The sequence below is a fragment of the Symphalangus syndactylus genome, chromosome 3 (genome assembly GCF_028878055.3).
Source record: "Symphalangus syndactylus isolate Jambi chromosome 3, NHGRI_mSymSyn1-v2.1_pri, whole genome shotgun sequence".
Taxonomy (NCBI): Eukaryota; Metazoa; Chordata; class Mammalia; order Primates; family Hylobatidae; genus Symphalangus; species Symphalangus syndactylus.
The window spans coordinates 6,669,428-6,697,236 of record NC_072425.2 but is presented as its reverse complement, the minus strand read 5'-3'; the positions used below and the strand labels follow the sequence as shown (position 1 = coordinate 6,697,236).

General features: G+C 46.0%; 1 protein-coding gene across 25 annotated transcripts; it reads left to right on the top strand.

Moving 5' to 3' along the window:
- Nucleotides 1-3,436: 3,436 nt before the first annotated feature.
- Nucleotides 3,437-25,138, top strand: LOC129478605 (tubulin beta-8 chain). 25 transcript variants are annotated; one of them, XM_055270117.2, is made up of 6 exons: nt 3,437-3,616; nt 21,824-21,952; nt 22,148-22,645; nt 23,139-23,247; nt 23,321-23,431; nt 23,914-25,138. In XM_055270117.2, exons 3-6 carry the CDS (start codon nt 22,463-22,465, stop codon nt 24,969-24,971), a joined length of 1,461 nt encoding a protein of 486 aa, XP_055126092.1. In that variant the 5' UTR covers nt 3,437-3,616; nt 21,824-21,952; nt 22,148-22,462; the 3' UTR covers nt 24,972-25,138. The 25 variants fall into 25 exon arrangements, with proteins under 25 accessions (XP_055126092.1, XP_055126096.1, XP_055126112.1 ...); XM_055270137.2 differs by lacking the exons at nt 3,437-3,616; nt 21,824-21,952; nt 22,148-22,645 and adding an exon at nt 22,815-22,871 and having other exon boundaries at nt 23,914-24,126; nt 24,289-24,591; nt 24,691-25,138; XM_055270127.1 differs by lacking the exons at nt 3,437-3,616; nt 21,824-21,952; nt 22,148-22,645 and adding an exon at nt 22,815-22,871 and having other exon boundaries at nt 23,914-23,939; nt 24,012-25,138.
- Nucleotides 25,139-27,809: the final 2,671 nt, after the last annotated feature.

Genomic DNA, 27,809 nt, shown 5'->3' with positions numbered 1-27,809 from the left:
ACCATGATCCAAGGTTTTCTGAATGCATATTTAGATGTATTGTGTTGCATTTATACTTAATAAGTTCAATTTTGGGGGTGCTATTGTAAATGGTATTTTTTTTATTTCAAGTTCAAATTATTCCTATACATTATTGCTGATAGAAAGAAAGTCAGGCAGTGCATCGTGGCTCACCCATGTAATCCTAGCACTTTGGGAGGCTGAGTTGGGAGGATCACTTGGGCTTGAGAGTTCTAGACCAGCCTGGGCAATATAGTGAGACCCACCCCCCAATAAAAAATAAAATAAAATAATTAAAATAAATATATAAATAAATAAAAGAAAATCAGGTGAGGCTGGGCACAGTGGTTCACACCTGTAATCTCAGTGCTTTGGGAGGCTGAGGTTGGACAGTCTCTTGAACTGGGGAGCTGGAAGCTGAACCCAGGAGCTGTGATTATGCCACTGTCCTCAAGCCTGGGTAACAGAACGAGACCCTGTCTCTTAAAAAGAAAAGAAAGAAAATCAATTCAGTTTTGTCTACTGGCCATCTTCTTTTTCTTTCTTTTTTTTTTGTTTTGAGAAGGAGTCTTGTTCTGTTGCCCAGGCTGGAGTGCAGTGGCACAATATCAGCTCACTGCAACTTCCGCCTCCCGGGTTCAAGCGATTCTCCTGCCTCAGCCTCCATAGTAGCTGGGATTACAGGCACGCGCCATCATGCCCACTAATTTTTGTATTTTTAGTAGAGACGAGGGTTCACCACGTTGGCCAGGCTGGTCTCCAACTCCTGACCTCAAGTGATCGGCCCGCCTCAGCCTCTCAAAGTGCTGAGATTACAGGCGTGAACTGACCATCTTCTTTGATAACTATCTCAATGCGTTCCAGTCAAGGCACGGGATGGCGGGCTCCATTTCAGTCGAAATTTCCAAAATACCGGCCTGGAAAAATCCAGACGCTGATTTTTAGAGATTCTACAGAGCTGCCGCGAGGGGGCGCCCGGCCCTGCCAAACCCAGAGGGCTGCGCGCGCGAACCGTGTCCGAACCGCATGGCGGCGTCCTGGGGCGTCCACTGTGAGGACGGAGCTTCCTCTCAGCACCCACCCAGGAGGGGCTGGGGCTTCGGGACACCTGGGGCCACATCCGCTGTGAGGACAGGGAGATGCTCGGGGACACCTGGGGCCGCCTAGGAGAAAGTGAGAAAAAGGCTTCCTGCCCCCGCTGTGAGTGCAGCGGAGCGAGCGCGGCGTATTTCCCGTCTGGCCATTTGTACCCGCACTTCACTTTGTACAAGCGTCCCTTAACGGAGGCTTGGGCGGCTCACCCCCAGCACAGGACAAGATGCCGGTTACGGATGCGATTTTGTTTCTGGGGAGAGACCTTGGTCCCGGGAGAAGAGGAGGAACGTGGAGACGCCGTTGTGCCGTCGGGAAGTTGGGGACTGGCAGGGACCACAGCCTGAGGCCGAGAAAACAGACGCCCCCTGATCAGTGCTCGTGTTTTTTTTTTTTTTTTTGAGACAGAGTTTTGCTTCGGTTTCCCAGGCTGGAGTGCAGTGGCGCCATCTCGGCTCACTGCAACCTCTGCCTCCCAGGTTCAAGCGATTCTCTTGCCTCAGCCTCCTGAGTAGCTGGAATTACAGGGACCCGCCATCACGCCCAGCTAATTTTTTCTATTTTTAGTAGAGACGGGTTTCAGTATGTTGGCCAGGCTGGTCTCGAACTCCTGACCTCAGGCAGTCCGCCCGCCTTAGCCTCCCAAAGTGCTGGGATTACAGGTGTGAGCCATCTCGCCTGGCCAGTGCTTGGTGTTTTAAGGCTTATTTGTTAACGTAGTGGAAACAACACAGGAAAATGGAAAAGTAGCACATTATCATGCTCACAGCCCCGCACTCCATTCTGGGCGACAGAGCGAGACCCTTTTTAAGAGTAAAAAGAAAAGAAAGAAAATAAATAGAGTTTTGTCTACTGGCCATCTTCTTTTTTTCCTTTTCTTTTTTTTTTTGAGACAGAGTCTTGCTCTGTCGCCCAGGCCGGAGTGCAGTGGTGCGATGCAACCTCCGCCTTCTGGGTTTAAGCAATTCTCCTGCCTCAGCCTCCTGAGTAGCTAGGATTACAGGTGCCCACCACCACATCTGGCTAATTTTTGTATTTTTAGTAGGGATGGGGTTTCCTCATGTGGGCCAGGCTGGTCTCGAACTCCTGACCTCAGGTGATCCAACCGTCTCTGCCTCCCAAAGTGCTGGGGTTACAGGCGTGAGCCACCACGCCCAGCCTTTTCTCGGCTTGTTTTGTTTTGTTTTAAGAGAGAAAGTCTTGCTCTATCACCAAGGCTGGAGTGCGGTGGTGTGATCACAGCTCACTGCAGCCTCTGTCTCCTGGGCTCCAGCAATCCTCCGGCCTCAGCCTCCCAAGTAGTTAGGAGTATAGGCACCAGCCACCATGCACAGCTAATTAAAAAAAAAAAAAATTGGCCAGGCACGGTGGTTCATGCCTGTAATCCCAGGCGTGAATGACTTTGGGAGGGCTTGGTGGGGGGATCACCTGAGGTCAGGAGTTTGAGACCAGCCTGGTCAACATGGCAAAACCTGGTCTCTACTAAAAATACAAAAATTAGTCATGGATGGTGGCATGCGCCTGTAATCCCAGCTACTCGGGAGGCTGAGGCAGGAGAATTGTTTGAACCCTGGAGGTGGAGATTGCAGTGAGCCAAGATCACGCCCTTGCACTCCAGCCTGGGCAATAAGAGTGAAACTCCGTCTCAAAAAAAAAAAAAAAAAAAAAAATGGCACAGACAACAGGATCTTTACGTTGCTCAGGTTTGTCTTGAACTCCTGGGCTTAAGTGATCCTTACACCTCAGCCTCCCACAGTACTGGGATTACAGGCGTGAGCAACTGCACCTAGCCTGGAGTCTGCTCTTAACTTCCTTCTCCCTTCCCCTTCCCCATACTTTCTTCCTTCTTCTTTCCTTCCTTCTTTTTATTTCTTTTTTTCTTTTTCTTTTTTTTTTTTTGATATTGAGTCTCGCTCTGTCACCAGGCTGGAGTGCAGTGGCACGATCTCGGCTCACCGCAACCTCCGCCTCCCAGGTTCAAGGGATTGTCCTGCCTCAGCCTCCAGAGTAGCTGGGACTACAGGCCTGTGCCACCACGCCCAGATAATTTTTGTATTTTTAGTAGAGATGGGGTTTTATCATGTTGGCCAGAATGGTCTCGATTTCCTGACCTCAAGTGATCCGCCCGACTCGGCCTCCCAAAGTGCTGGGATTACAGGCGTGAACTGGCCATCTTCTTTGATTGCTATCTCCATGCGTTCCGGTCAAGGCACGGGATGGGGTCTCCAGTTCAGCTGAAATTTCCAAAATCACGGACTGGAAAAAATCAAGGTGCTGATTTTCAGAGATTCCCCAGAGCTGCCGCGAGGGGGCGCCCGGCCCTGCCAAACCCGGAGGGCCGCGCGCCCCAACCGTGTCCGATCCGCATGGCGGCGTCCTGGGGCGTCCACTGTGAGGACGGAGCTTCCTCTCCTCAGGACCCACCCGGGAGGGGCCGGGGCTTGGGACACCTGGGGCCGCGTCCGCTGTGAGGACAGGGAGACACTGCTGCAGCTCCAGGACACCTGGGGCCGCCGAGGCGAAGGTGAGGAAAAGGCTTCCTGCCCCCGCTGTGAGTGCAGCAGAGCGAGCGCGGCCGCGTTTCCCGTCGGGTTGTTTGTTCCTGGACTTCACTTTGTGCAAGCGTCCCTTCATGGCGGCTTGGGCGGGTTATCCCCAGCGCAGGACAATATGCCGGTTACGAATGCTAGTTTGTTTCTGGGGAGAGACCCTGGTACGGGGAGAGGAGGAGGAACGCGGAGACGCCCTCGGGCGGTCGGGATGTTGGGGACTGGCAGGCGCCACAGCCTGAGGTCTAGAAAACAGGCGCCCCCGGATCAGTGCTCATTTTTTGTTTTGTTTTTGTTTTTGAGATGGACTTTCGCTCTTGTTTCTCAGGTTGGAGTGCAATGGCGCGATCTCGGCTCACTGCAGTCTCCGCCTCTCGGGTTCAAGCGATTCTCCTGCCTCAGCCTCTCCAGTAGCTGGGATTACAGGCATGCACCAGCATGCCCAGCTAATTTTGTATTTTTAGTAGAGATGGGGTTTCTTCATATTGGTCAGGCTGGTCTCGAACTCCCAACCTCATCAGGTGATCCACCCACCTCGGTCTCCCAAGTGCTGGGATTACAGGCGTGAGCCACCTGGCCTGGTCAGTGCTCCGTGTTTTCAGGCTCATTTGTTAACATGTGGAAACAACACAGGAAAATGGAAAAGTAGGCAGATTATCATGCTCACGCCACCGCCCTCAAGCCCTGGGCAACAGAGCGAGACCTTGTCTCAAAAAACAAAAACAAATGAAAACAAAACCAAAAAAACCACTGTGTGCGTCTAACGGAAGTGAACGGAGTGTCAACAACAGTTTTTCTTTTGTTGAGAAAGTCTGTTTAATTTGCAGTGTATTTGTAATGGTACATAAAATGACGTCTGTTTTATAAACATTCTCATCCTAAATTAGTTGAAATGTATTAACTATATCAAGCTTTGACATGATACCATAAAATTAATTGAAGAAAGTCACTAATCTTTTTTTTTCCTTGGCCTTGACCATTTTAAATAAAATCAGATTTCATTAAGGTTACTTAATACTGAGCTGTAAACCCATATGGCCCTGCGGTATCTTTTCTTATCCTTTTTTTTCTTTTGTTTTTTTTTTTGAGATGGAGTCTCGCTCTGTCTCCCAGGCTGGAGTGCAGTGGTGTGATCTCAGCTCGCTGTAACCTCCACCTTCCAGGTTGAAGCAATGCTCTGTCTCAGCCTCCCCAAGAGCTGGGATTACAGGCGCCTGCCACAATGCCCGGCTAATTTTTTTTGTATTTTTAGTAGAGATGGGGTTTCACCAATTTGGCCAGGCTGGTCTTGAACTTCTGACCTCATGATCCACCCGCCTTGGCCTCCCAAAATGTTGGGATTACACGCGTAAGCCACTGAGCCCAGCCCGTTTCCTTTTTTTTGACATGGAGTCTCACTTTGTTGCCCAGGCTGGACTGCAGTGGCGCGATCTCAGCTCACTGCAATCTCCGCCTCCCGGGTTCAAGCACTTCTCCTGCGTCAGCCTCCTGAGTAGCTGGGATTACAGGGCTGCATCACCACGCCGAGCTAATTTTGTATTTTTAATAGAGGTGGGGTTTCACCATGTTGGCCAGGCTGGTCTCAAACTCCTGACCTCAAGTGGTCCACCCGCCTCGGCCTCCCAAAGTGCCGGGATTGCAGGCAGGTCTGAGCCACCATGCCAGGCTACTTTTTTTTTTTTTTAATTAAAAAAACTTTTTTTGTTTGTTTTTTGAGACGGAGTTTAGCTCCTGTTGCCCGGGCTAAAGTGCAATGTCCCAATCTTGGCTCACTGCAACCTCTGCCTCCTAAGTTCAAGCAATTCTCCTACCTCAGCCCCCTGAGTAGCTGGGAATACAAGTGCGCACCAGAATGCCTGGCTTATTTTGTATTTTTAGTAGAGATGGGGTTTCACCATGTTGGTCAGGCTGATCTCTAACTCCTGACCTCAAGTGATCCACCCGCCTTTGCCTCCCAAATTATTGGGATTATAGGTGTGAGCCACTGCACCCAGCCTTTACATCTTTATTGATTGATTTTTTTTTTTTAAGAGAGAAGGTCTTGCTCTGTCACCCAGGCTGGAGTGCAGTGGTGTGATCATAGCTCACTGTAGCCTCAACCTCCTGGGCTCCAGCAATCCTCCTGCCTCAGCCTCCCAAGTAGCTTGGACTATAGGCACCAGCCACCATGCACTGCTAATTTAAGCAGGATCTTTACGTCGCTCAGGTTTGTCTTGAACTCCTGGGCTCAAGTGATCCTTACACGTCAGCCTCCCAAAGTGCTGGGATTACAGGCGTGAGCCACTGCACCCAGCCTAAGGTCTCCCTCACTTTTTTTTTTGAGACAGATTTTCACTCTTTTTTCCCAGGCTGGAGTGCAATGGTGAGATCTCAGCTCACTGCAACCTCTGACTCCTGGGTTCAAACGATTCTCCTGCCTCAGCCTCCCAAGTAGCTGGGATTACAGGCATGCAGCTAATTTTGTATTTTTAGTAGAGATGGGGTTTCACCATATTGGTCAGGCTTATCTCGAACTCCTGACCTCAGGTGATCCCCGCGCCTCGGCCTCCCCAAAGTGCTGGGGATTACAGGTGTGAGCTACTGCGCCTGGCCCTGCGGTATTTTTCTTTTTCTTTTTTTTTTTTGAGATGCAGTCTCACTCTGTTGCCCAGGCTAGCATGTAGTGGTGCAATCTCCGCTCACTGCAACCTCCCCTTCCTGGACTCAAGCGATTATTCTGCCTCACCCTCTGAAGTGGCTGGGACTACAAGTGTGCTCCATGATGCCCGGGTAATTTTTTGTGTTTTTAGTAGAGGTGGGGTTTCACCATGTTGGCAAGGCTGGTCTCAAACTCCTTGCCTCAAGTGATCTGCCCGCCTTGTCCTCCCAAAGTGTTGGGATTACAGGCATGAGCAACCATGCCCTGCCCCTGGGGTCCTTTTTTAATGGGGATCTCTAAGGGTCACTCCAAGCTTTTCTATGCTAATCGCTGTATTTAAATTTTCTTTATTTTAGAGTCCATTTTGTTAATGTATTTTTACTAGGAAATCACCCATTTTCTCTCGGTTTCCAGTTTGATTCAATAAGTTTCTCCTTTTTTAAATTTATTTTTTTGAGACGGGGTTTTGCTGTCTCCCATGCTGGAGTGCAGTGGTGCAGTGGAGATCTCCGCTGACTGCAGCCTCTGCCTCCTGTGTTCAAGCAACTCGTCTTCAGCCTCTTGAGTATCTGGGATTACAGATCTGCACCACCATGCCCGGCTGATTGTTGTATTTTTAGTAGAGACTGGGTTTTGCCATGTTGGCCATGCTGTTCTCAAACTCCTGACCTCAGCTGATCCGCCCGCCTCGGCCTCCCAAAGTACTGTGATTACAGGCATGAGCCACCGTGCCTGGCCAATAAGTTTCTCTTATTTGACTTCTAATTTATCTCTTTCTAGTTTTCAACAGAATTCTTAATCCTATGTATTTCTGCTATTTGTTTCCATCAACAATATTTTAAAAATATACTTCTTAGTTTATCTTGTTTTCAACTGAGGGAATTGTTATATTAAACAATTTCTTATGACCCAATGACAAGCTTTAATTATTTTAAAATAATTCCTGCTTAACGCAACACCTTTTGCAGGAACCAGCTGTCAGTGGTATTTGTTACTGACCAGAGTTTCTTGGCTCTCCGGTAATGGAAATCGACATGAGGATGAGCAAGTTTCCCAGACAAAGCTTTTATTTAGGTGTTTTGTTTGGCTTCATTAAATTTATTTCACAAAGCTTTTATTTTTGTGTTTTATATTCAAACACAAAGGAGGCAGCAGAAGAGACAGAATTCTCTGTCTGGCTCCCTGAAGAGTCAGGAGGAGAGTGTTTCTAAGGTCTGGCCCGATTGCCCAGGCTGGAGTGCTCTGGCACCATCTCGGCTCACTGCATTCTCCTTGGCTCAAGCCATCCTCCCACTTCAGCATCCCGAGTAGCTGGGACTACAGGTATATACAACTGTGCTCAGCTAATTTTTGTATGTTTTTTGTAGAGATGAGGTTTTGCCATCTTGCCCAGGCTGGCCTCAGACCCGCCCAAAGTGCTGGGATTAGAAGCATGAGCCACCATGCTCGGCCCACTGTGTTCTTATTAAATTTCAGTAATTAGTCATGCCATTTGCCTTTTGTTCAACACTGAGATTTCATTTTTCTTTCCTAATTATCTCATACATGGACTTTGGTTCCATTAAACTATTATTTCCTTGATCTACAAATTGCGGGTGATTCTTGCAGATTATCTAAGAAATAATTATGTTTTGTTTTTAGAAAAACCACATTATTAACTTTACTACTGTTAGATACCACAACTGCTGTGACTTTAAGGACTTTGCTGGACAGTGTCTTAGACAATTTGCTAAGGGTGGATGGACATTGGGTGAATGGCTTGAGGGAACATGCATTAAATACTCGAGACACCCAGGAGGCTGCTGTGTCTCTGTTAGAGAGAGCATATGAGGCTGCAGGCCATTGGGGTTGAATGCCTTGGAAGGGCAGCTGCTGTGTCCTCGTAAGAGAGAGCATACGAGGCTGCAGGCCATTGGGGTTGAATGCCTTGGAAAGGGCAGCATGCAGGAGCACACAGTGTGAGGAGGTCATGGTCAGTCCTGCGGTCCTTATTCTAAGGCCAGTGGGAACCCATTGTAAAAGTTAAATCGGAGAGTGACATGATGAAGCTTCGGTTTGAAAATGAGAGTTTTGCCATTATAAAGTTGAGATCACCAGTTGTGGGCAGGTGGATTGTGCTCTTTCTGGTGGGTTGCACTGAGGAGAGCAAGCATTGGGCTGAGGTGTTTCTGCCGGGAACGCTGGGTCTGCATCTGCTCAGGAGGAAACACGGGGCAGAATGAGCTTGGAGTTATCTGCCAAAGTTGTGAAACTGAGGGACAGCTCAGGAACATTCCAGAAAAAGGAAAACCCAACCCGAATGGAAAGAGACCCTTTCTCCCAGTTGGGGCAGGCAGCGAAGTGAAATGGGTCTGTGGATTGGATTGTCAGGTAGAGACCTTGTATTTCCTGATTTGGGGGTTATGTGGTGGTTAGCTGGGAGGCTGTCTTTGCTTTGGTAAAATACACTGGAGTGTTTTGTGTGGAGTTGCTGTAACTGCTGAGGCATCTAAGAGAAGGGATAAGTTACACTTTACACTGCTATTGCAAGATTCCTAGAAGTATGAAATTACTGTAAATTATAAACAACCACAGTAATACCATGTCAGTAAAGCAGAGATGACATCAAACTTCACTATAGAGGCCAAACCCAGTCCAAATTCAGGTCAGTGGAAGCTGTGTACCAAGCACCCCGGTGAGAATCTGGATGCTGTATCCGTATTGCGGCTGAAATATCAGTATTGAGGGTGTCACATGAGTCTTAGGGGTGTGATAGCAGTATTGTGGGTGTCATATCAATATTTCGGGTGTCATATCTGTATTGTGTCATATCAGTATTGCAGGTGTCCCATCAGTCTTACGAGTGTCTTACGAGTGTCATATCAGCCTCACAGGCTGTTGTATCAGTATTATGGGTGTCATATGAGTCTTAGGAGTGTCATGAATCTTGTGGTCTTCACATGAGTCTTATGGGTGTCACAGAAGTCTTGTGGGTGTCATATCAGTATTACGATATGCCATGATATGTTATACCAGTATGATACCTCTTCTGAAAACACCTTCACAGACATACTCACACATAGTGCTTTAACAGCTCTCTGTATATCCCTTAATCTAGTAAAGTTGACACCTAAAATTAACCTAATTATGCCTGATTCATGGCTAAAATTTTAGAATTTAAAAAAATTTTAGAATGAAAGCTGGGTACCATAGCCAGACACCATCCCTACAGAAATATTAAAAAGTTAACTGGTTGTGCTTGCACACATATGTAGTTCCAGTTACTCTAGAGGCTGAGGTGGGAGGATCTTTTGAGCCCAGGAGATTGATGCTGAAGAGCTAGGATTGTGGCACTGCATTCCAGCCTGGGTGACAGTGTGAGACTCTCTCAAAAAACAATCAACAGTAATAATATTCTTTGGAATAAATTTAACCAAGGTACAAGACTTGTACATGAGGCTGGGCATGGTGGCTCATGCCTGTAATCCCAGCACTTTGGGAGGCCAAGGTGGGTGGATCCACGAGATCAGGAAATCGATACCATCCTGGCTAACGTGGTGAAACCCCGTCTGTACTGAAAATACCAAACATTAGCTGGGCATGGTCACATGCGCATGTAATCCTAGCTACTTGGGAGGCTGAGGCAGGAGAATCGCTTGAACCCAGGAGGCAGAGGTTGCAGTGAGCCGGATCTCACCATTGCACTCCACCCTGGGTGACAGAGTGAGACTCCGTTTCTGGAAAAAACAAAAAAACAACAACAAAATAACTTGTGCATGGAGAATTTCAAAACATTGGTGAAGTAAATTCAAGAAAGCTTACATAAATTTAAAGACACCTCATATTCATAAACTAGAATACTTAATAATTCTTAAGGTGGCAGTACTACACAAAGCCATCTACAGATTCTTTGTGATTCCTGTTACAATCCCAACGTCCTTTTGGCAGAAATCAACAGGCTGATCTTGTCATTTATATGAAATTTCAAGGGATGCAGAATAGCCAAAATAGTGTCAAAAACAACAACAACAACAACTTAGAGGCTCACATTTCCAAATTTCAAATCTTACTACAAAGCAACAGTAATAAAATCAACATGATTCTGGTACAATCAATTGAATAAATCAATGGAACTGAATTTTGAGTTCAGAAATAAACCCATATTTCTATGAGCAATTGCTTTATTTTTATTTTTTTGAGAAGGGTCTCACTCTGTCTCCCAGGCTGGAGTGCTGTGGCACGATCATGGCTCACTGCAGCCTCTATCTCCGGGGCTCAAGTGATCCTCCCGCCTCAGCCTCCAAGTAGCTGGGACTACAGGTGTGCACCACCACATCTGGCTATTTTTTTAAATTTTTTTGTACAGGCAGGGTCTTGCTGTCCTGCCCAAGCTGGCCTCGAACTCCTGTTCTCAAGTGATACTCCTCTCTTGGCCTCCCAAAACACTGGGATTACAGGTGTCAGCTACCATGTCCAGCCTGTTGATTTTTTAAAGTGTAATTTCTTTTTCTTTCTTTTTCAATGCATGGTTTTGCCCTGTTGGCCAGGTTGGAGTGTAGTGGTGCGAACGTGGCTTATTGCAGCCTAAACCTCCTGGGCTCAAGCAATCCTCCCTCCTCTGTCACCCGAGCAACTACGATTACAGACATGCACCATCACACCTAGCTAATTTTTAAGTTATTTGTAGAGAGAGTGTTTTCCTGTGTTAGCCAGAGTGGCCTGAAACTCCTGGGTTCAAAAGATCTTCGTACCTCAGCATCTCAAAGTGCTGGTATTACAGGTGTGAGCCACCACCCCCAGCCTGGAATGGTTTTCATAATTACATTCTCATGTTGTTTGTTGCTAGTGTCTGGAAATACAGCATATTAGTGTGTATCGACATTCTGTGTTGTAATTTTGTGTTGTAGTTTATTAGTTTTTAATAATGTTTTGGGGGTTTGTCATGATATTTCTGTATATAAGATAGTTCATGTGATCTGTGAGTAGCCATTTTTACTGCTTCCTAACACATATAAGTTCTCTTAACTTCCTTTTCTCTCCTATTTGTTGTGGATGGAACTTCTCATACAGTGTTGAATACAGTGATGAAAATGAGCATTGGCGCCTTCGGCCTGATCTTAGGAGTAAAGCACTGGGCCCTGACAATGGAGATGGTGCTGAAGTCCTATTGTGGTGTTTAGAAAATTCCTACCCCTGGTTTGTTGGGTGTTTTTATGATGAAAGGATGTTGACTTTGTTTAAAGTACTTCCTGCATCTATTGAAATTAGTATGTGGGTTTCTTCTTTATGCTGTTTATTTGATGTTCCTTTGCAGTGATGGGTTTAGTATGCCAAACCAGCTTGATTTTCTGAGAAAAGGATGTGGTGATCATGTTGTGTAATCCTCAAAATATGTGCTAGTATGAAATTACAATTATTTTCTTGAGCATTATTATTATAATTTTTTAATTTTTTTGAGACAGAATCTCACTCTTGTCGCCATGCTGGAGTGCAATGGCACGATCTCGGCTCACTGCAACCTCTGGCTCCCAGGTTCAAGCAATTCTCCTGCCTCAGCCACCTGAGTAGCTAGGATTACAGGCTCCCGCCATCAGGCCTGGCTAATTTTTGTATTTTTAGTAGAGACAGGGTTTCACCATGTTGGCAAGGCTGGTCTCAAACTCCTGACCTCAGGTGATCTGTCCACCTTAGCCTCCCAAAGTGCTGGGATTTCAGGTGTGAGCCACTGCATCCGGCCTCTTAAGCATTATTAATTGAATAATTATACTAGACATTGATCTGTACCTTTCTGTTCTTGTGATGTTAAGTCCTAGTGTGGTTTAGTATTAAATTGGGGATGGGATTGGGTATGGGTTGGTTTACTATTTAGCATATTAAGTGTTAGAAGTTTAGGGGAAAAAAATTAGCAGGAAGAAAACATACCTGAGGAATTACGGGGAAGAGTATGATGAGGTATGGGTCAAAGTCAGGGTTTAGGGTTAGCAAGAGAGTGCCTGTAGCCTTTGCCAACAGTAAATATCAATCCTTTTCTTGAAAGAGGTTCTCGCTCTGTTGCCCAGGGTGGAGTGCAGTGGCACAGTCTTGGCTTATAGCAACCTCCGACTCCCGGGTTCAAATGATTTTTAGGCCTCAGCCTTCCAAGTAGCTGGGAACACAGGCACATTCCAACATGCCCAACTTTTTTTTTTTTTTTTTTTTTTTTAGTGGAGATAGGGGTTTCCCCATGTTGACCAGGCTGGTCTCAAGCTTCTGGCCTCAAGTGATCCACTCACTTCTGCCTCCCAAAGTGCTGCGATTATAGGCAGGAGCCACCATGCCCAGCCTGCACACAGGCAGGCAAAGATATTTTAATATTCTTTTAATTGGCACTTCCTTCAGTATTAGTCAGTGCAAGCAACTTTTCATTTATTTCTTAGTTGAGAGTTCTTTGGGTCACAAATCAGATGACATTTCAGTATGTGTAGGAGTATGCATATGTGAGCATGTTGATGTGTATGTGTGAGAGGAAGTGCAAACATAAGTATGACAGAAAGAATATGCACACCTCTGTTCTTGTGTGCCTAGTGTGTTAGGGTTTGCTTAGAGTTTGATTTAGGGTTGGGGTAATGGTTAGGTTTAGGTTATGGAGAAGGGTTAGATGGTTAGTGTTAGGGTTAAGGGTTAGGGTGAGGGTGAGGGTTAGGGTTAGGGGTTAGTATTGGGGTTGGGGTTAGGGTTTCAGGATTAGGGTTAGGGGTTAAGGGTTAGGGTTAAGGGTTAGGGTTAAGGGTTAGGGTTAAGGGTTAGGGTTGGGGGTTGAGGTCAGTGGTTAGGGGTCATGGTTAAGGGTTAAGAGTTGGAGTTAGGGGTTGGGGTTGTGGGTTATGGTTAGGGTTAAGGGTTAGGGTAAGGGTTAGGGCTAAGGCTAGGGCTAGGGTTAGGGTTTGGGGTTAGGGTTAGGGTTAGGGCTAGGGCTAGGGCTTTGAATAAACTTATATGGTAGCCAAGTTGTGGTTACAGTGGGCCTTGGGTGAGACCAAGTTCTGTGCCTTCTTCAAGTGTGAACCAGCACAGTCTCAGTGGTGGTGGCCTCAGGGGTGCTTATGTTACCCCAACTCCAGCTCCACATGCCTCAGCACAGAAAGAGAGACTGCTGGTTTCAGAGAAAGAAAGGGAAGTGAACAAGAATCTCTACTTGATAAATCAAGAGAATTTTTCTTGATGTTAATCCAAAGCCACCAAAGCAGTACCTCTATATGTTTGCTACTGTGTTATTGGGCTTGGGACCTAAGTCTCTTTGAACACCTGGAAAATGTTCCCAAAAATAATGGGCTCAAACAAGCCCAGACTGTGAAGACTACAATAAAGACTGAACTCTTCAATGCCCTGATATAGATGAACATCTACAAGTATCAAGGCCATCCAGGGAAAAATGACCTCACCAAACAAGCTAAATAAGGAACCATGGGCAAATCCTGGAAAAATAGAGATATGTGACCTTTCATACAGGAAATCCAAAATAGCTGGTTGAGATAATTCAAAGAAATTCAATATAACACAGAGAAGGAATTCAAAATTCTATCAGATAAATTTAACAATGAGATTGAAATAAAAAGAATAAAGAAGAAATTCTGAAGTTAAAATGTAATTATCATACTGAAGAATGCATCAGAGTTACTTAAAAAAATTGATCAAGGAGAAGATAGATTTAGTGACCTTGAAGTCAGACTATTTGAAAAGACAAAGTCAGAGGAGACAAAAAAGAATAAAAAATAAAGCATGCCTACAGAATCTAAAAAATAGCCTCAAAATAGGAATCTAAGAATTATTGGCCTTAAAGAGGTGGTAGAAAAAGAGATAAGAGTTAAACATTTATTGGCCTGGGCAGTGGCTCACACCTGTAATCTCAGCATTTTGGGAGGCCAAGGTGGGTGGATCACAAGGTCAGGAGATCAAGACCATCCTGGCTAACACGGTGAAACCCCGTCTCTACTAAAAATACAAAAAGAAATTAGCTGGGTGTGGTGGTGGGTGCCTGTAGTCCCAGCTCCTTGGGAGGCTGAGGCAGGAGAATGGTGTGAACCTGGGAGGCGGAGCTTGCAGTGAGCTGAGATCACACCATTGCACTCCAGCCTGGGCTACGAGCGAGACTCCGTCAAAAAAAAAAATTAAACATTTATTTAAAGAAATAATATTAAATAATATTAAACAATTCCCCAACATTTGATATCAACATTCAAGTACAAGAAAGTTACAGAACATCAAGCAGATTTAACCCAAAGAAGACACCTCAAGGCACTTAACTGAACCCCCAAAGGTTAAGGATAAAGAAATGATTCTAAAAGCAGTAAGAGAAGAGACACAAATAACATTCAGTGGAACTCCAATACATGTGACAGCAGACTTTTCAGGGGAAAATTTACAGGCTGAGAGAGTGGCATGACATACTAAAAAAGCTGAAGAAAAAAAGACTTTTACTTTAGAATAATGTATCTGGCAAAAAGTCCTTTAAACTTGACAGAGAAATAAGAACTTTTTCCAACAAACAAAAACTGAGGTATTTCATTAACACCAGACCTGTCCTACAAGAAATGCTAAAGGGAGTTCTTAGCCTGAAAGAAAAAAAGTGAGTGAGCAATAAGAAGTCATCTGAAGGTACAAAACTCACTAGTAATAGCACATAGAAAAACACAGAATATTATAACATGGTAATTATGGTGTGCAAAAATCTCAAATAGAAAGAGTAAACAATAAACCAATAAAAAATAACTACAACATATTTCTAAGACATAGTAAAATAGAGAGGGAAGAGAAACAACAAAAAGTTTAAAAGAATGGCAATGGAGTTAAAGTGTAGAGTTTTTATTAGTTGCTTTGCTTCTTTTGTTTATGCAATCAATGTTAAATTGTCCACAGTCTAAAATGATGTGTTATAAGGTATATTCAAGCCTCATGGTAATTTTAAATCAAAAAGCGTACCACAGATGTACAAAAAGTAAAAAGCAATAAATTAGATAATATTAAAAGATAAATCACCTTCACTAAAAGGAAGACAGGAAGAAAGAAAAGAAAGATGAGAGGACAAAAATCAATCAGAAAACAAGTAACAAAATGGCAGGAGTAAGTGCTTATCAATAATAACATTGAATATACATGAACTAAATACTCCAATCAAAAGACAAATAGTGGATGAATGGATAGAGAAGCAAGACAATAATCTGTGACCTACAAAAAAAAAATACTTTACCTATAAAGATAAATTTAGACTGAAAATAAAATGATGGAAAAAGCTATTCTATGCCAATAGAAACCAAAAAAGAGCAGAAACAGCTTTACTTATACCAGACAAAAATAGATTTCAACAAAAGACTGTGGGAAGATATTAAGAAGGTCATTATATAATAATAAAGAGATTCTTCAAGAGGATATAATTGGAAATATGTATGCACCCAACACTAAAGCACCTAGATAAATGAAGCAAATACTGTAAGAGCTAAAGAAAGGGACATCAATACAGTAATGGCTGGACACTTCAACACCCCACTTTAGTCATCGGATAGACCTTCCAGAGAATCAACAAAGAAACATCAGACTTCATCTGCACTGTATAACAAATGAACCTAATAGATATTTACAGAAAATTTCATCCAACAGTGCAGAATACACATTCTTCTTCTCTGCACGTGGGTTATTTTCAAAGATAGACCATATGTTAAGTAACAAGTCTAAAAACATTAAAAAAATTTGAAGTAATATCAAGCATTTTCTCTGACCACAATGGAACAAACTAGAAATCAATTAAAAAATGAATTTCAGAAACTATACAAACACTTGGACATTAAACAATATGCTCTTGAATGATCAGTAGGTCAATAAAAATGTTAAAAAGAAAATGGAAAAATTTCTTGAAACAAATGATAATGGAAACATAGCATAGCAAAACCTGTGGAATATAGTAAAAGAGGTACTATTATAAAAGGAAAATTTATAACTGTAAGTGCCTATATAAAAATCAGAAAATCTGCAAATAAATAACAATACATCTTAATTCACTAGAATAAAAAGGCCAAACCAAACTCAAAATTAGAAGAAAAGAAATAATAAAAATTAGAACAGAAATAAAATGAAGAAAACAATGCAAAAGATCAATGAAACAAAAAGTTGATTTTTTGAAAAGTAAAACAATTGACAATATTTAGACAGGCTGGCTAAAAAACAGAGAAGATACAAATTAATAAAATCAGAGGTGAAAAAGGAGATGTTACAGGTAACGTTTCAGAAAATCAAAGGATCATTAGTGGCTACTATAAGTAATTGTATGCCAACAAATTAGAAAACCTAGAGGAAATTAATTCTTAGACACACACAACTTACCAAGAGTGAACTAGGAAAAAGTCCAAAACCTGAACAGACCAATAACAAGTAACAAAATTAAAGCCATAATGAAAAAATGTCTGTAGGACCAGACTGAAAAATAGAGAAGGAAAGAACATTTCCAAACTCATTCTTTGAGGCTAGTATTACACTGATATCAAAACAAGACAAAGACACATTTAAAAAGCAAACTACGGGCCCATATTTGAGAATATTGATGCAAAAATTTGCAAAAAACCTAGCAAACTCAATTAAACAATACATAAATAGGTAATTCATAATGATCAAGTGGAATTTATCCCAGGGATACAAGGATGGTTCAACATGCAAATCAATCATACAAACAGAATGAAGGGGCTGGGTGCAGTGGCTCATGCCTGTAATCCCAGCATTTTTGGAAGCCGAGGTAGGCAGATCACCTGAGTTCAGGAGTTCAAAACCAGCCTGGCCAACATGGCAAAACCCCATCTCTACTAAAAATACAAAAATTAGCCAGGTGCAGTGGTGGGCACCTGTAATCCCAGCTATTTGGAAGGCTGAGGCAGGAGAATCACTTGAACCCGGGAGGCAGAAGTTGTAGTGAGCTGAGATCATGCCATTGCACTCCAGCCTGGGTAACAGAGGAAGACTTCATCTCAAAAAAAAAAAAAAAGAATGAAGGACAAAATCCATATAATCATTTCCATTATGCTAAAAAAGTATTTGATAAAATTTAATATTCTTTAATAATAAACCCTTTGAAAACTGGATATGGAACGAACATATCTCAACATAATAAAAGTCATATATGACAGACCCACAGCTAGTATCATACTAAGTGGGGAAAAACTAAAAGCCTTTCTTCTAAAATCTGGAAGATGACAAGAATATCCAATTTTATCACTGTTATTCAACATAATTTGGAAGGCTGAGGCAGGAGAATCACTTGAACCCGGGAGGCAGAAGTTGTAGTGAGCTGAGATCATGCCATTGCACTCCAGCCTGGGTAACAGAGGAAGACTTCATCTCAAAAAAAAAAAAAAAAAAGAATGAAGGACAAAATCCATATAATCATTTCCATTATGCTAAAAAAGTATTTGATAAAATTTAATATTCTTTAATAATAAACCCTTTGAAAACTGGGTATGGAACGAACATATCTCAACATAATAAAAGTCATATATGACAGACCCACAGCTAGTATCATACTAAGTGGGGAAAAACTAAAAGCCTTTCTTCTAAAATCTGGAAGATGACAAGAATATCCAATTTTACCACTGTTATTCAACATAATTCTGAAAGCCCTATCTGGAACAATCAGACAAGAGAAAGCAATAAAAGGCATCCCGATTGGAAAATAAGTCAAATTATCATTTTTGCCAGTGATATAATATTATATTTGGAAAAACATAAAGACTCGTCTGATAGGGTTTGAATGTGTGTCCCCTCCCAAATCTCATATTTAAATGTAATTCTCAAGGTTAGAGGTGGGCCAGGTGAAAGGTGATTTAACCATTGGGGTGGATTACTCATAAATGGCTTAGCACCATCCCATTTGGTACTATCTTCATGATAGTGAGTGAGTTCCCATAAAACCTGGTTATTTAAAAGTGTGTAACAACTCGCCCCTCTGTTTTTTGCTCCTGCTTTTTTCCCTATGATGTGCAAGATTCTGCTTCAACTTTTGCCATGACTGTAAACTTCCAGAGGCCTTCCCAGAAGTGTATGCCAGTGCTGTGTCTTCTCTACAGCCTGTAGAATCATGAGCCACTTAAATCTTTTTAAAAAATAAATTACCCAGTCTCAAGTACTTATAGTGATGGAAAAAAAGCTTAATACAGAAAATTGGCACAAAGGAGTGGAAAATTGTTATAAGAATACCTGAAAATGTGGAATCAGCTTTGTAACTGGGTAAATAGACAGAGGTTGGAAGAGTTTGTAGGACTCAGAAGAAGACAGAAAAATGAGGGAAAGTTGAGATTTTATTAACTTTGAATGGCTGTGACCAAAATGCTGATAGTGATCTGGACAGTGAAGGCTGAGCTGAGGAGGTCTCAGATGAAAATTAGAAACTTATTAGGACCAAAGCAAAGGTCATTCATGTTGTCTTAGCAAAGTGGTTGCCTGAATTTCTGTCATGCCCTAGGGATATATAAAAGTTTGAATTTGAAAGTGATGATTTAGGGTTTCTGTTGGAAAAATGTCTAAGCACCAAAGCATTCAAGATGTGGGCTGGCTGCTTCTAACAACCTATGCTCACATGTTGGAGCAAAAAAAAGTAAGTTGTAATTTATATTTACTTGCAAGGGAAGCATAGCATAAAAGCTTAAAAACTTTGCAGCCTTGTCATGTGGCAGAAAAATAAAAAGCTTTTACAAGAGAGGAACTCGAGCAGGCTGTGGAGCAATCACTTGTTAGAGATATTTGTATAACTTAAAAAAAAAAGCAAGTGTTGATAGCCAAGACAATGGGAAAGAGGAATTGAAGGCATTTTAGAAATCTAAAAGGCAGCCCCCCATCACAGGCCCTGAGGCCTAAAAGAAGAAAATAGTTTCTGGGATCAGGCCCAGGAACTGCTGCCTTGGGTAGCCTTAGAACATGGCTCCCTGCATCCTGGCCACTGTTCCAGCTCCAGGTGTAGCACAAATTGGCCCAGTTACAACTCCAGTCACTGCTTCAGAGGGTGCAAGCCATAAGCCTTGGTAGCTTTCGTATGGTGTTAGGCCTGTGAGTGTACAAAATGCAAGAGTTGAGACTTGGGAACCTCCACCTTTACTTCAAAGAATGTATAAAAAAGCCAGGGTGTGCTGGCGGAAGCATGTTGCAGGGAGCCCTCATGGAGAACTTCTACTAAAACAATGCAGAGAAGAAATGTAGGGTTACAGTCCCCATGTGGGTTCCCCACTGGGGTGTGGCCTAGTAGATCTGTGAGGAGAGGATCACTGTCCTCCAGACCTCAGAATGGTAGATCTAGCTACAGCTTGCACTTTGCACCTGGAAAAGCCAGAAGCACACAAAACCAGCCAGAGGCACACAATACCAGCCCATAAGAGCAGCTGTGGGGGCTGAATCATGCAAAGCCACAAGGTCTAAACGTCCCAAGGCATTAGTGTGCCCTGGAAATGGGACATAGAGTCAAAAATAATTATTTTGGAGCCTTAAAATTCAATAACTCCCCTTCTGGCCTTAAGACTTGTATGGGTCCTGTGGCCTCTTTTTTTTTTTTAGCTAATTTTTTCCTTTTAGATTGGGAGTATTTACCCATTGCCTATGCCCCATTTGTATCTTGGAAGAACTTAATTTGTTTTTTATTTTACAGGCTTATAGGAGGAATAAACTAGCTTTGTCTTAGATGAGACTTTGGACTTTTGAATTAAGGCTGAAATGAGTCAAGACTTTGGGGATTGTTGGAATGTCATGATTGTATTTTGAAATATGAGAAGGATATGAGATTTGGAATGGCCAGGGGCAAAATGATACAGTTTAGATGTGTGTTCCCACCAGGATCTTGTATTGAAATGTAATCCTCAATGTGGGAAGTGGGCCTAGTGGGGAGGTGATTGAGTCATGAGGGCAGGATTTCCATGAACAGTTTGGCATCATCTCCCTTGGTGCCATTCTCACAACAGTAAGTTTTCATGAGATCTGGTTATCTACAAGTGTGCAGCCCTTCCCCCCTGCCCTCGCACTTACCATGTGATGTGCAAGCACCGAATTTATTTTTCACCTTGATTGTCAGTTGTCAGAGGCTTCATCAGAAGCAGAAGCCAGTGCTATGCTTTCTGTGCAGCCTGTAGAACCATGAGCCAATTAAACCTATTTCCTTTATAAATTAACCAGTCACCAATTATTTTTACAGCAATGTGAGAATGGCCTAATATATCCATCAAAAAACTATTAGAAGTAATAACTTGAGTATTTAATTGACTCACAGTTGCACATGGTCGGGGAGGCCTCATGCTCATGGCAGAAGGCAAATGAGGAGCAAAGTCACATCTCTTACATGGCAGCAGGCAAAAGAGCTTGTGTAGGGAACTCCCCTTTATAAAACCATCAGCTGTAACCCCAGCACTGTGGGAGGCCAAGGCAGTGGATGACCTGAGGTGAGGAGATCGAGGCCAGCCTGGCTAACATGGTGAAACCCCGTCTATACTAAAAGTACAAAAATTAGACAGGCATGGTGGTGGGTGCCTGTAATCCCAGCTACTCAGGAGGCTGAGACAAGAGAATCGCTTGAACCCAGGAGTCAGAGGTTGCAGTGAGCCAAGATCATGATAACACACTCCAGCCTGAGAACAGAGCAAGACTGTCTCAAAAATAAATAAATAAATAAACCATCAGATCTCATGAGGCTTATTCACTGTCACGAGAACAGCATGGGAAAGACCCATCCCCTGATTTGATTGCCTCCCACTGGGTCCCTCCCACGATATATGGGAATTATGGGAGCTGCAATTCAAGATAAGATTTGACTGGGGACACAGCCAAAGCATGTCACAGGTTATGAAACAAATTTATTCTAGCAGGCCAGCCTTAAGAGAGATGAGCCCCTTGACCATCCCAAGGAAGAGTGCTTAACAGATGCAAGTTGTTTTATGCATCAGGAAAACAGGAGGGCTAGATATGCTATTATTAGTCAGCACAAGAGAATCAAGGCACAAGCCTTGCTGGCCTCGACCTCAGCTCAAAAAGCCGTGTTAATTGAACTTATTAGGCCCCTGCAATTGGGAAAGGATTTAAAAGTTAACATTTACACTGATTCCAAGTATGATTTTTTAGTGCTTCATGCTTATGCTGCAATTTGGAATGGGTAGGGACTCCTGACACCCAAGGGCTTTTCCATACAACATCATTCAGATTTTGAGCTTGTTAGAATGCTGCTTTGCTGCCAAAAAGTGACTATAATTAATTGCAGAGGACATCAAAAGAGAGACTGACTGTGTAAAAGGAGATGCCCTTGTAGATGCCGCAGCCAAGGCACCTGCACTGAAAGGGCCAGTGAAGCTTATGGGCGTGCTGGTCAGCATGCGTAGAACTGGGCCAGAGCACTCTGAAGAAGAACAAAAATGGGCCAGGGATTGCATTTCAGTCCAGGGTCCCTCTGGCTGTCTGAATGATGGTAATAAGTTACTAATGCCAAATACCAATCATAGGGATATAATTCAGCACTTTCATGATTCTTTTCACCCTAGAAGGGATTCTTTGTTTCTGTTAATGTCTCATTTGTTTATAGGGGTAAATCTTTTCAAAACACTAAAACAGGTGACTCAGCACTGTGAGCTCTGTGCCTGACATGACCCAAACAGCCAGCAATTTTCTCCTTCTCCAGTTAAACCTGTCCAAAATTGAAGAACCTATCCAGGTGAGAACTGGCAACTCTAATTTACCCCGATGCCTTTCTGCAGGAGATTCAAATATTTGCTAATGCTTACTGATACCGTCACTGGTTAGATTGAGGCATTCCCCACCCCATCTGAAAAATGTTTATTAGAAGAAATAACTCCTCAGTCTGGGTAATCTAAAAGCCTGCAGAGTGACGATGGCCCATCTTCCACAGCAGGCGTAACCCATTACCTATCCTCAGCTTTAAGAGTCCAATATCACCTTCACTCTGCTGGAGACTGCAGTCCTCGGGAAAGGTGAAAGGGCTAATCCTACTCTAAAGAAGACTGTAGCTAAATCAGAGCCTATCTCTAACACCCATAGCTTACTGCGGGTTAGAACTGCTCCAACGTAAAACTTATAATTAAGTCCTGTTGAGTTAACATATGGAAGGCCTTTCCTAACCACAGATCTCCTAATAGATGAAAGGACGCATCCATTATGAAAATATGTCGTCAATCTAGGACAGGTGCAAAGGCACGTTGTGAATATGGAAACAAGAGTCTTCCCCTCCCACATGGGAGGAAAATTCAGTTTCAGCTCAGCTAGGGATCTAGTCTCACTAAAGACGCGGGAGGAAGTTCTCCAGCTGAGCAGCTTTCCCCAACGTGGAAAGGATCACGCAGGGACACCTGAGCTCTCCAACAGACGTTCAACGCCAAGGGATTCACAGGTGGGCGCACCTGTGTGAAAGCAAAGCTGTTGCTTATTCTGGGAGCCCAATCCGAGGCTGAGGGAGGTGGGCGCGGGGCTATTTAAGCGTTGGCGGAGGGCGAGCTGGGTCGCTGCGCGTCTGCTCCTCCTTCTCGCGTTTCTCCTGCCGCCCTAATCCCGCCTTGGCCATGAGGGAGATTGTGCTCACGCAGGCCGGGCAGTGCGGGAACCAGATCGGTGCCAAGGTTGGCAGCTGGGGCTCTGAGGGCCCAGCCCGGGCCTGCCGGATGGCCAGGGAAGATGTTGGCAGTGGCGGGGCGGTGCCCCTGCATTGCGGCCCCTGGGCTCCCTGCCGGGGACGGTGGAACTGGGCGGTTGGCGAGGCGGCCGGGGTGGACCCCAGGGACACCGCGACCTAGGGATGGGGGTGCGGATGAGGGTGGGGTGGGAGAGCGGCTGGGGCGCCTCCGTGACTCAGCCCTGGCCTGTCTGGCTCCTCCCGTCTCTGGCAGTTCTGGGAGGTGATCTCCGATGAACATGCCATCGACTCCGCTGGCACCTACCACGGGGACAGCCACCTGCAGCTGGAGCGCATCAACGTGTACTACAACGAGGCCAGCGGTGAGACCCCGTCCTTCCTCCACCGCCTGCTGGGAACGAGGCCCTCCCCTGCTAATGCCCTCCCACCCCTCAGGTGGCAGGTACGTGCCCCGCGCTGTGCTCGTGGATCTGGAGCCGGGCACCATGGACTCTGTGCGCTCAGGGCTCTTCGGGCAGATCTTCAGGCCGGACAACTTCATCTTCGGTGAGCTGCGGGGGAGGACTGGGGTCAGGGCAGCTGAAAATCCACGAATGCCCCAAGGTCATCGCTGTGGGCACCGTGGAGCCAGGGCCCCTGAACACCCTCCTATCCCCTGAGTCGAGTCGCCCCATCTGCCTTTCCTAAACGGGCTTTGGGAGGAAGGCCCGGGTGTCTCCTCAAGGTGAGGAGCTACTGATGTAAACTGCCTGCGGGGAGCTGAGCTGGGGCCGTGGCTACTGCTTCCCTGAAAACGGGCAGGAGCTGCCTGCAGCGAGGTCTGTTAGCCCGTCTCAGGTTTGACTCCTGACTTAATTCCTAACAGGGGAAGCTGCTGTGCTGTAACTCGGGGGAGGGGGTTTCATTTGCTCCACCTGCAGGGCGAATGGTGCCTTCACCTCACACGTGACACTGGCGCTTTCTGCATTATGGTGACCACTGATGACCGTACACCTGGCCATCGAGTGACTGGCTGTACTGTCTTACAGGTCAGTGTGGGGCCGGAAACAACTGGGCCAAGGGACACTACACAGAAGGCGCGGAGCTGATGGAGTCAGTGATGGACGTTGTCAGAAAGGAGGCTGAGAGCTGCGACTGCCTGCAGGGTTTCCAGCTGACCCACTCCCTGGGTGGCGGGACTGGGTCTGGGATGGGCACCCTTCTGCTCAGTAAGATCCGGGAGGAGTACCCAGACAGGATCATAAACACATTCAGCATCCTGCCCTCGCCCAAGGTGTCAGACACCGTGGTGGAGCCCTACAACGCCACCCTCTCAGTCCACCAGCTCATAGAAAATGCGGACGAGACCTTCTGCATAGATAACGAAGCGCTATATGACATATGTTCCAGGACCCTAAAACTGCCCACACCCACCTACGGTGACCTGAACCACCTGGTGTCTGCTACCATGAGTGGGGTCACCACGTGCCTGCGCTTCCCAGGCCAGCTGAATGCTGACCTGCGGAAGCTGGCCGTGAACATGGTCCCGTTTCCGCGGCTGCATTTCTTCATGCCTGGCTTTGCCCCACTGACCAGCCGGGGCAGCCAGCAGTACCGGGCCTTGACTGTGGCTGAGCTTACCCAGCAGATGTTTGATGCTAAGAATATGATGGCCGCTTGCGACCCCCGCCATGGCCGCTACCTAACGGCGGCTGCCATTTTCAGGGGTCGCATGCCCATGAGGGAGGTGGATGAACAAATGTTCAACATTCAGGACAAGAACAGCAGCTACTTTGCTGACTGGCTCCCCAACAATGTAAAAACAGCCGTCTGTGACATCCCACCCCGGGGGCTAAAAATGTCGGCCACCTTCATTGGGAATAATACGGCCATCCAGGAACTCTTCAAGCGTGTCTCAGAGCAGTTCACAGCAATGTTCAGGCGCAAGGCCTTTCTCCACTGGTACACGGGCGAGGGCATGGATGAGATGGAATTCACCGAGGCCGAGAGCAACATGAACGACCTGGTGTCTGAATATCAGCAATATCAGGATGCCACGGCCGAGGAGGAGGAGGATGAGGAGTATGCTGAGGAGGAGGTGGCCTAGAACTCTCCTTTTCTAGGTAAAGGGGGGGAAGCAGTGTGGATTCTTTACTGTGTTGACAGCCATGTGTCACTACGCGCTTGTTCGTTTGTGTCTTTGCATCTCCTCCTGCTGCATTTTAAAGCATTTTTATAGTATGTAGTTTTGCCTAATAAAGTATTTTCACAGCATCTGGTTTCCCCTCCAACTTCTTTCCATGGGCCCTCTGGCTACTGCTGCCGGATGCGCACAGTTGTCCTGCAAGGCTGAAGCTGTCTGGGTTTATCACATGCCCAGGAACAAGCATTCCAGTTGCTCCAGGAGGGGTCGGCATGGGCTGTGGACATGGCAGGCAGGCTTCACATGAACTTGGGGTTGCCCTGGGCCTTGGGCAGCGACGTGGTGGAAAAACCTGTTTCTGAAGGCAAGCCTTGGCTTAATCCCATGTGCCAAATTCTAGGGGACCAGCTGGCCATGTTTCTGGAACTTTAAAAGGGGTCAGCAACCCTGGTGGACAATGTCCCCAAAGTCCCATCTCGGGGTAGGAATGTGGTCAGCTGGCTCTGGACCAGCAATGAAGGGTGGGCAAGTGGGACCCCAGCCACTCCATCACCATGATGGCCTGAGTGTGTTTGTGTGGCCTCATTCTCTTAATGAGGTGGGCATGGGATATCTGGCAGGGACTAGGCAGGAATCAAGCCCAGTGTCTGCTAACATGCACTGAACCCTATGTAGAAGGGGATTAGGTCCTGGGGGCTGTAGATGGTGGTTGCTGGGCCTGTGTGCTCAGGGCAGTCTCTCTAAAGGCACAGATGGGGTTTCTGAACAGGACCTGGGGAGACAGGCCGGTGCTCACAAATGCTGTTTCCCCCAATTGGCAACCAGTGAGAAAAACGCCTGAGTGGAGGTCTGACCTGCCCCAGTCTGGAGAGCTGATGCTCTCTGGAAAGGTGGCTAATGTGTACTGTCTGCTGTCTCCCTGTCTGCCACTCCAAAACTTCAGGGCAAAAATAATCCAAGATTGTCAGGATGAGCCTGGTGAGGGTGGCACCTTTGGGGACAGGCCCTTCAGCCTGGCAGAGTCTCCTCCCCAGGCTTCTTGGGGATCCTGGACGGCAAAAGCCTGCTTTGGGAAAGCAGTCAAATGAAAGATGTGTGTGTGAGCTGGCTGCCGGGCAGCATGCACGGACAGTGCTCTTCTCCCTGGCTCTTGTAGAACTTGTCCATGGCCTGTGTGATGGTCTCTTGGTAATTCCCACCCCCCGCCCACCCCACAGATAAGATGAAGCCAGCATAGCCTGGGGGTGGGCAGATGTACAGGATCTACCCCAGGTCCCCTGGGCATGCCCACCTGCCTCCAACCTGTCAGGGAAAATAGGTGAGGCCGCTTTTCGTTCTCTAAATGTTGGCAATGGTCTATTGCAGCCAAATGGGAACAGGCAGGCAGGAGAGTGTCTCATCTTGAAAGTAGTGGCTCCTGGAAGCAGCTGTGAGGTGGGAGAGGTCCCCCATACTCCCCCAACCTGTTCTAGGAGCAGGAAAAGGGGTCTCTGTGACAGCCCTCCTCAGTGGCGCTCACTGTCTGAGGGGTGTCCTTGCCCAACCCAGGTGCACACCCATCTGAGATGGCCTTGCATGGACCTGGTTGGGAAGGTTCAGCTACAGCAACCACTGGAACCTGCTCACACCTAGTGTCTCCACTTACATGTGGAACTGGATGTTCCTCCCTCCTGTAGTGGTACAGCCAGAGTGGCAGAGGGGACAAGTCACTGCTGCAGTTCCCACCTGGGTCTGAGTGGCGATCAGGCTTGTGTGCCCATGTGTTTCCCAATTACCTGGTTCCATGTGGGGGCTTCATGGACAGGAGTGGTGCTTTTCCAGGCCTCTTTTCCATATGCCAGCTACAGGCCCAGGTTTCCCAAGTTTCTGGAGCCCCTCTTCTAGCCTGGCAAGCATGGCATGTTGTAGGGGAAGGACATCAAGCCTACAGGCAGCAGAACCTGTCTGGGTATGTTCTCTACCCCTGGAGGCCCCTGGTTGTTTACCTCTTTGGGTGAGTCGGCTTAGGATCTCAACATTCTTGTAGGACTTCAGAACTGTACAGACAGTGGCCCAGGAGGGAACAGGGGCTAGGACTGGCAGCTAACCAGAGTGGTGGGGGTTGTAGGGCTTCGTTTGGTCTTGCAGGGAATTCAGGGAGGCTTGGATTTGCTGAAGCTCTAGACAAGCTTGGGCTTGGATATGGAAACAGCATAGAGCAGGGTCCCTTCTGCACACTGGACTCTGAGTAGTTGCACCCTGGTGCATCCATAGGTGTTCCCCACCTGGAGCACAGCTGTGGATAGAAGCAGGGAGAGCTGTGGAGGGAAGAGGAGGAGGAAGGAGTCTCAGGGCAGCCCCAGCATCCAGGCAGAGCCTCTGCAAGTGAGATGCAGATCCAGCCTGTTGGCCACTTAGCAGCTGCTTGGCCCGCTGCAGATCACCTGACCTCTGTTCACCAGTAAATGGGCGTTGCAGTAGCACTTACCTTCTGGGACTCCTGCAGCTTGAAGGGGCAGCAAACACCACGTGCTGAGAAAGCGCTGAACTCAGGCAAGCTTCTCCAAGAGCGCCACAGCAGATTAACATCCAGCCTGTACAGGACACCATCAAATCTCCCCATCCCTCATTCCAATGGAAGAAAAGGGAGTCTGTGTCCTAGGGGAGCAAGCACAGGCATATCTATGCAGTGGGCACACGGCCCAGGTGGGGGAAAGGCCCTTGGATACGTGCTGGTTTCACCAACCATCTGTGGGTTGTGTTTGGCCTGGACCCCTGCCCCCCAGAAGGCCAGTAGCCCCCTGCATGGGAGAGGACTGGGAG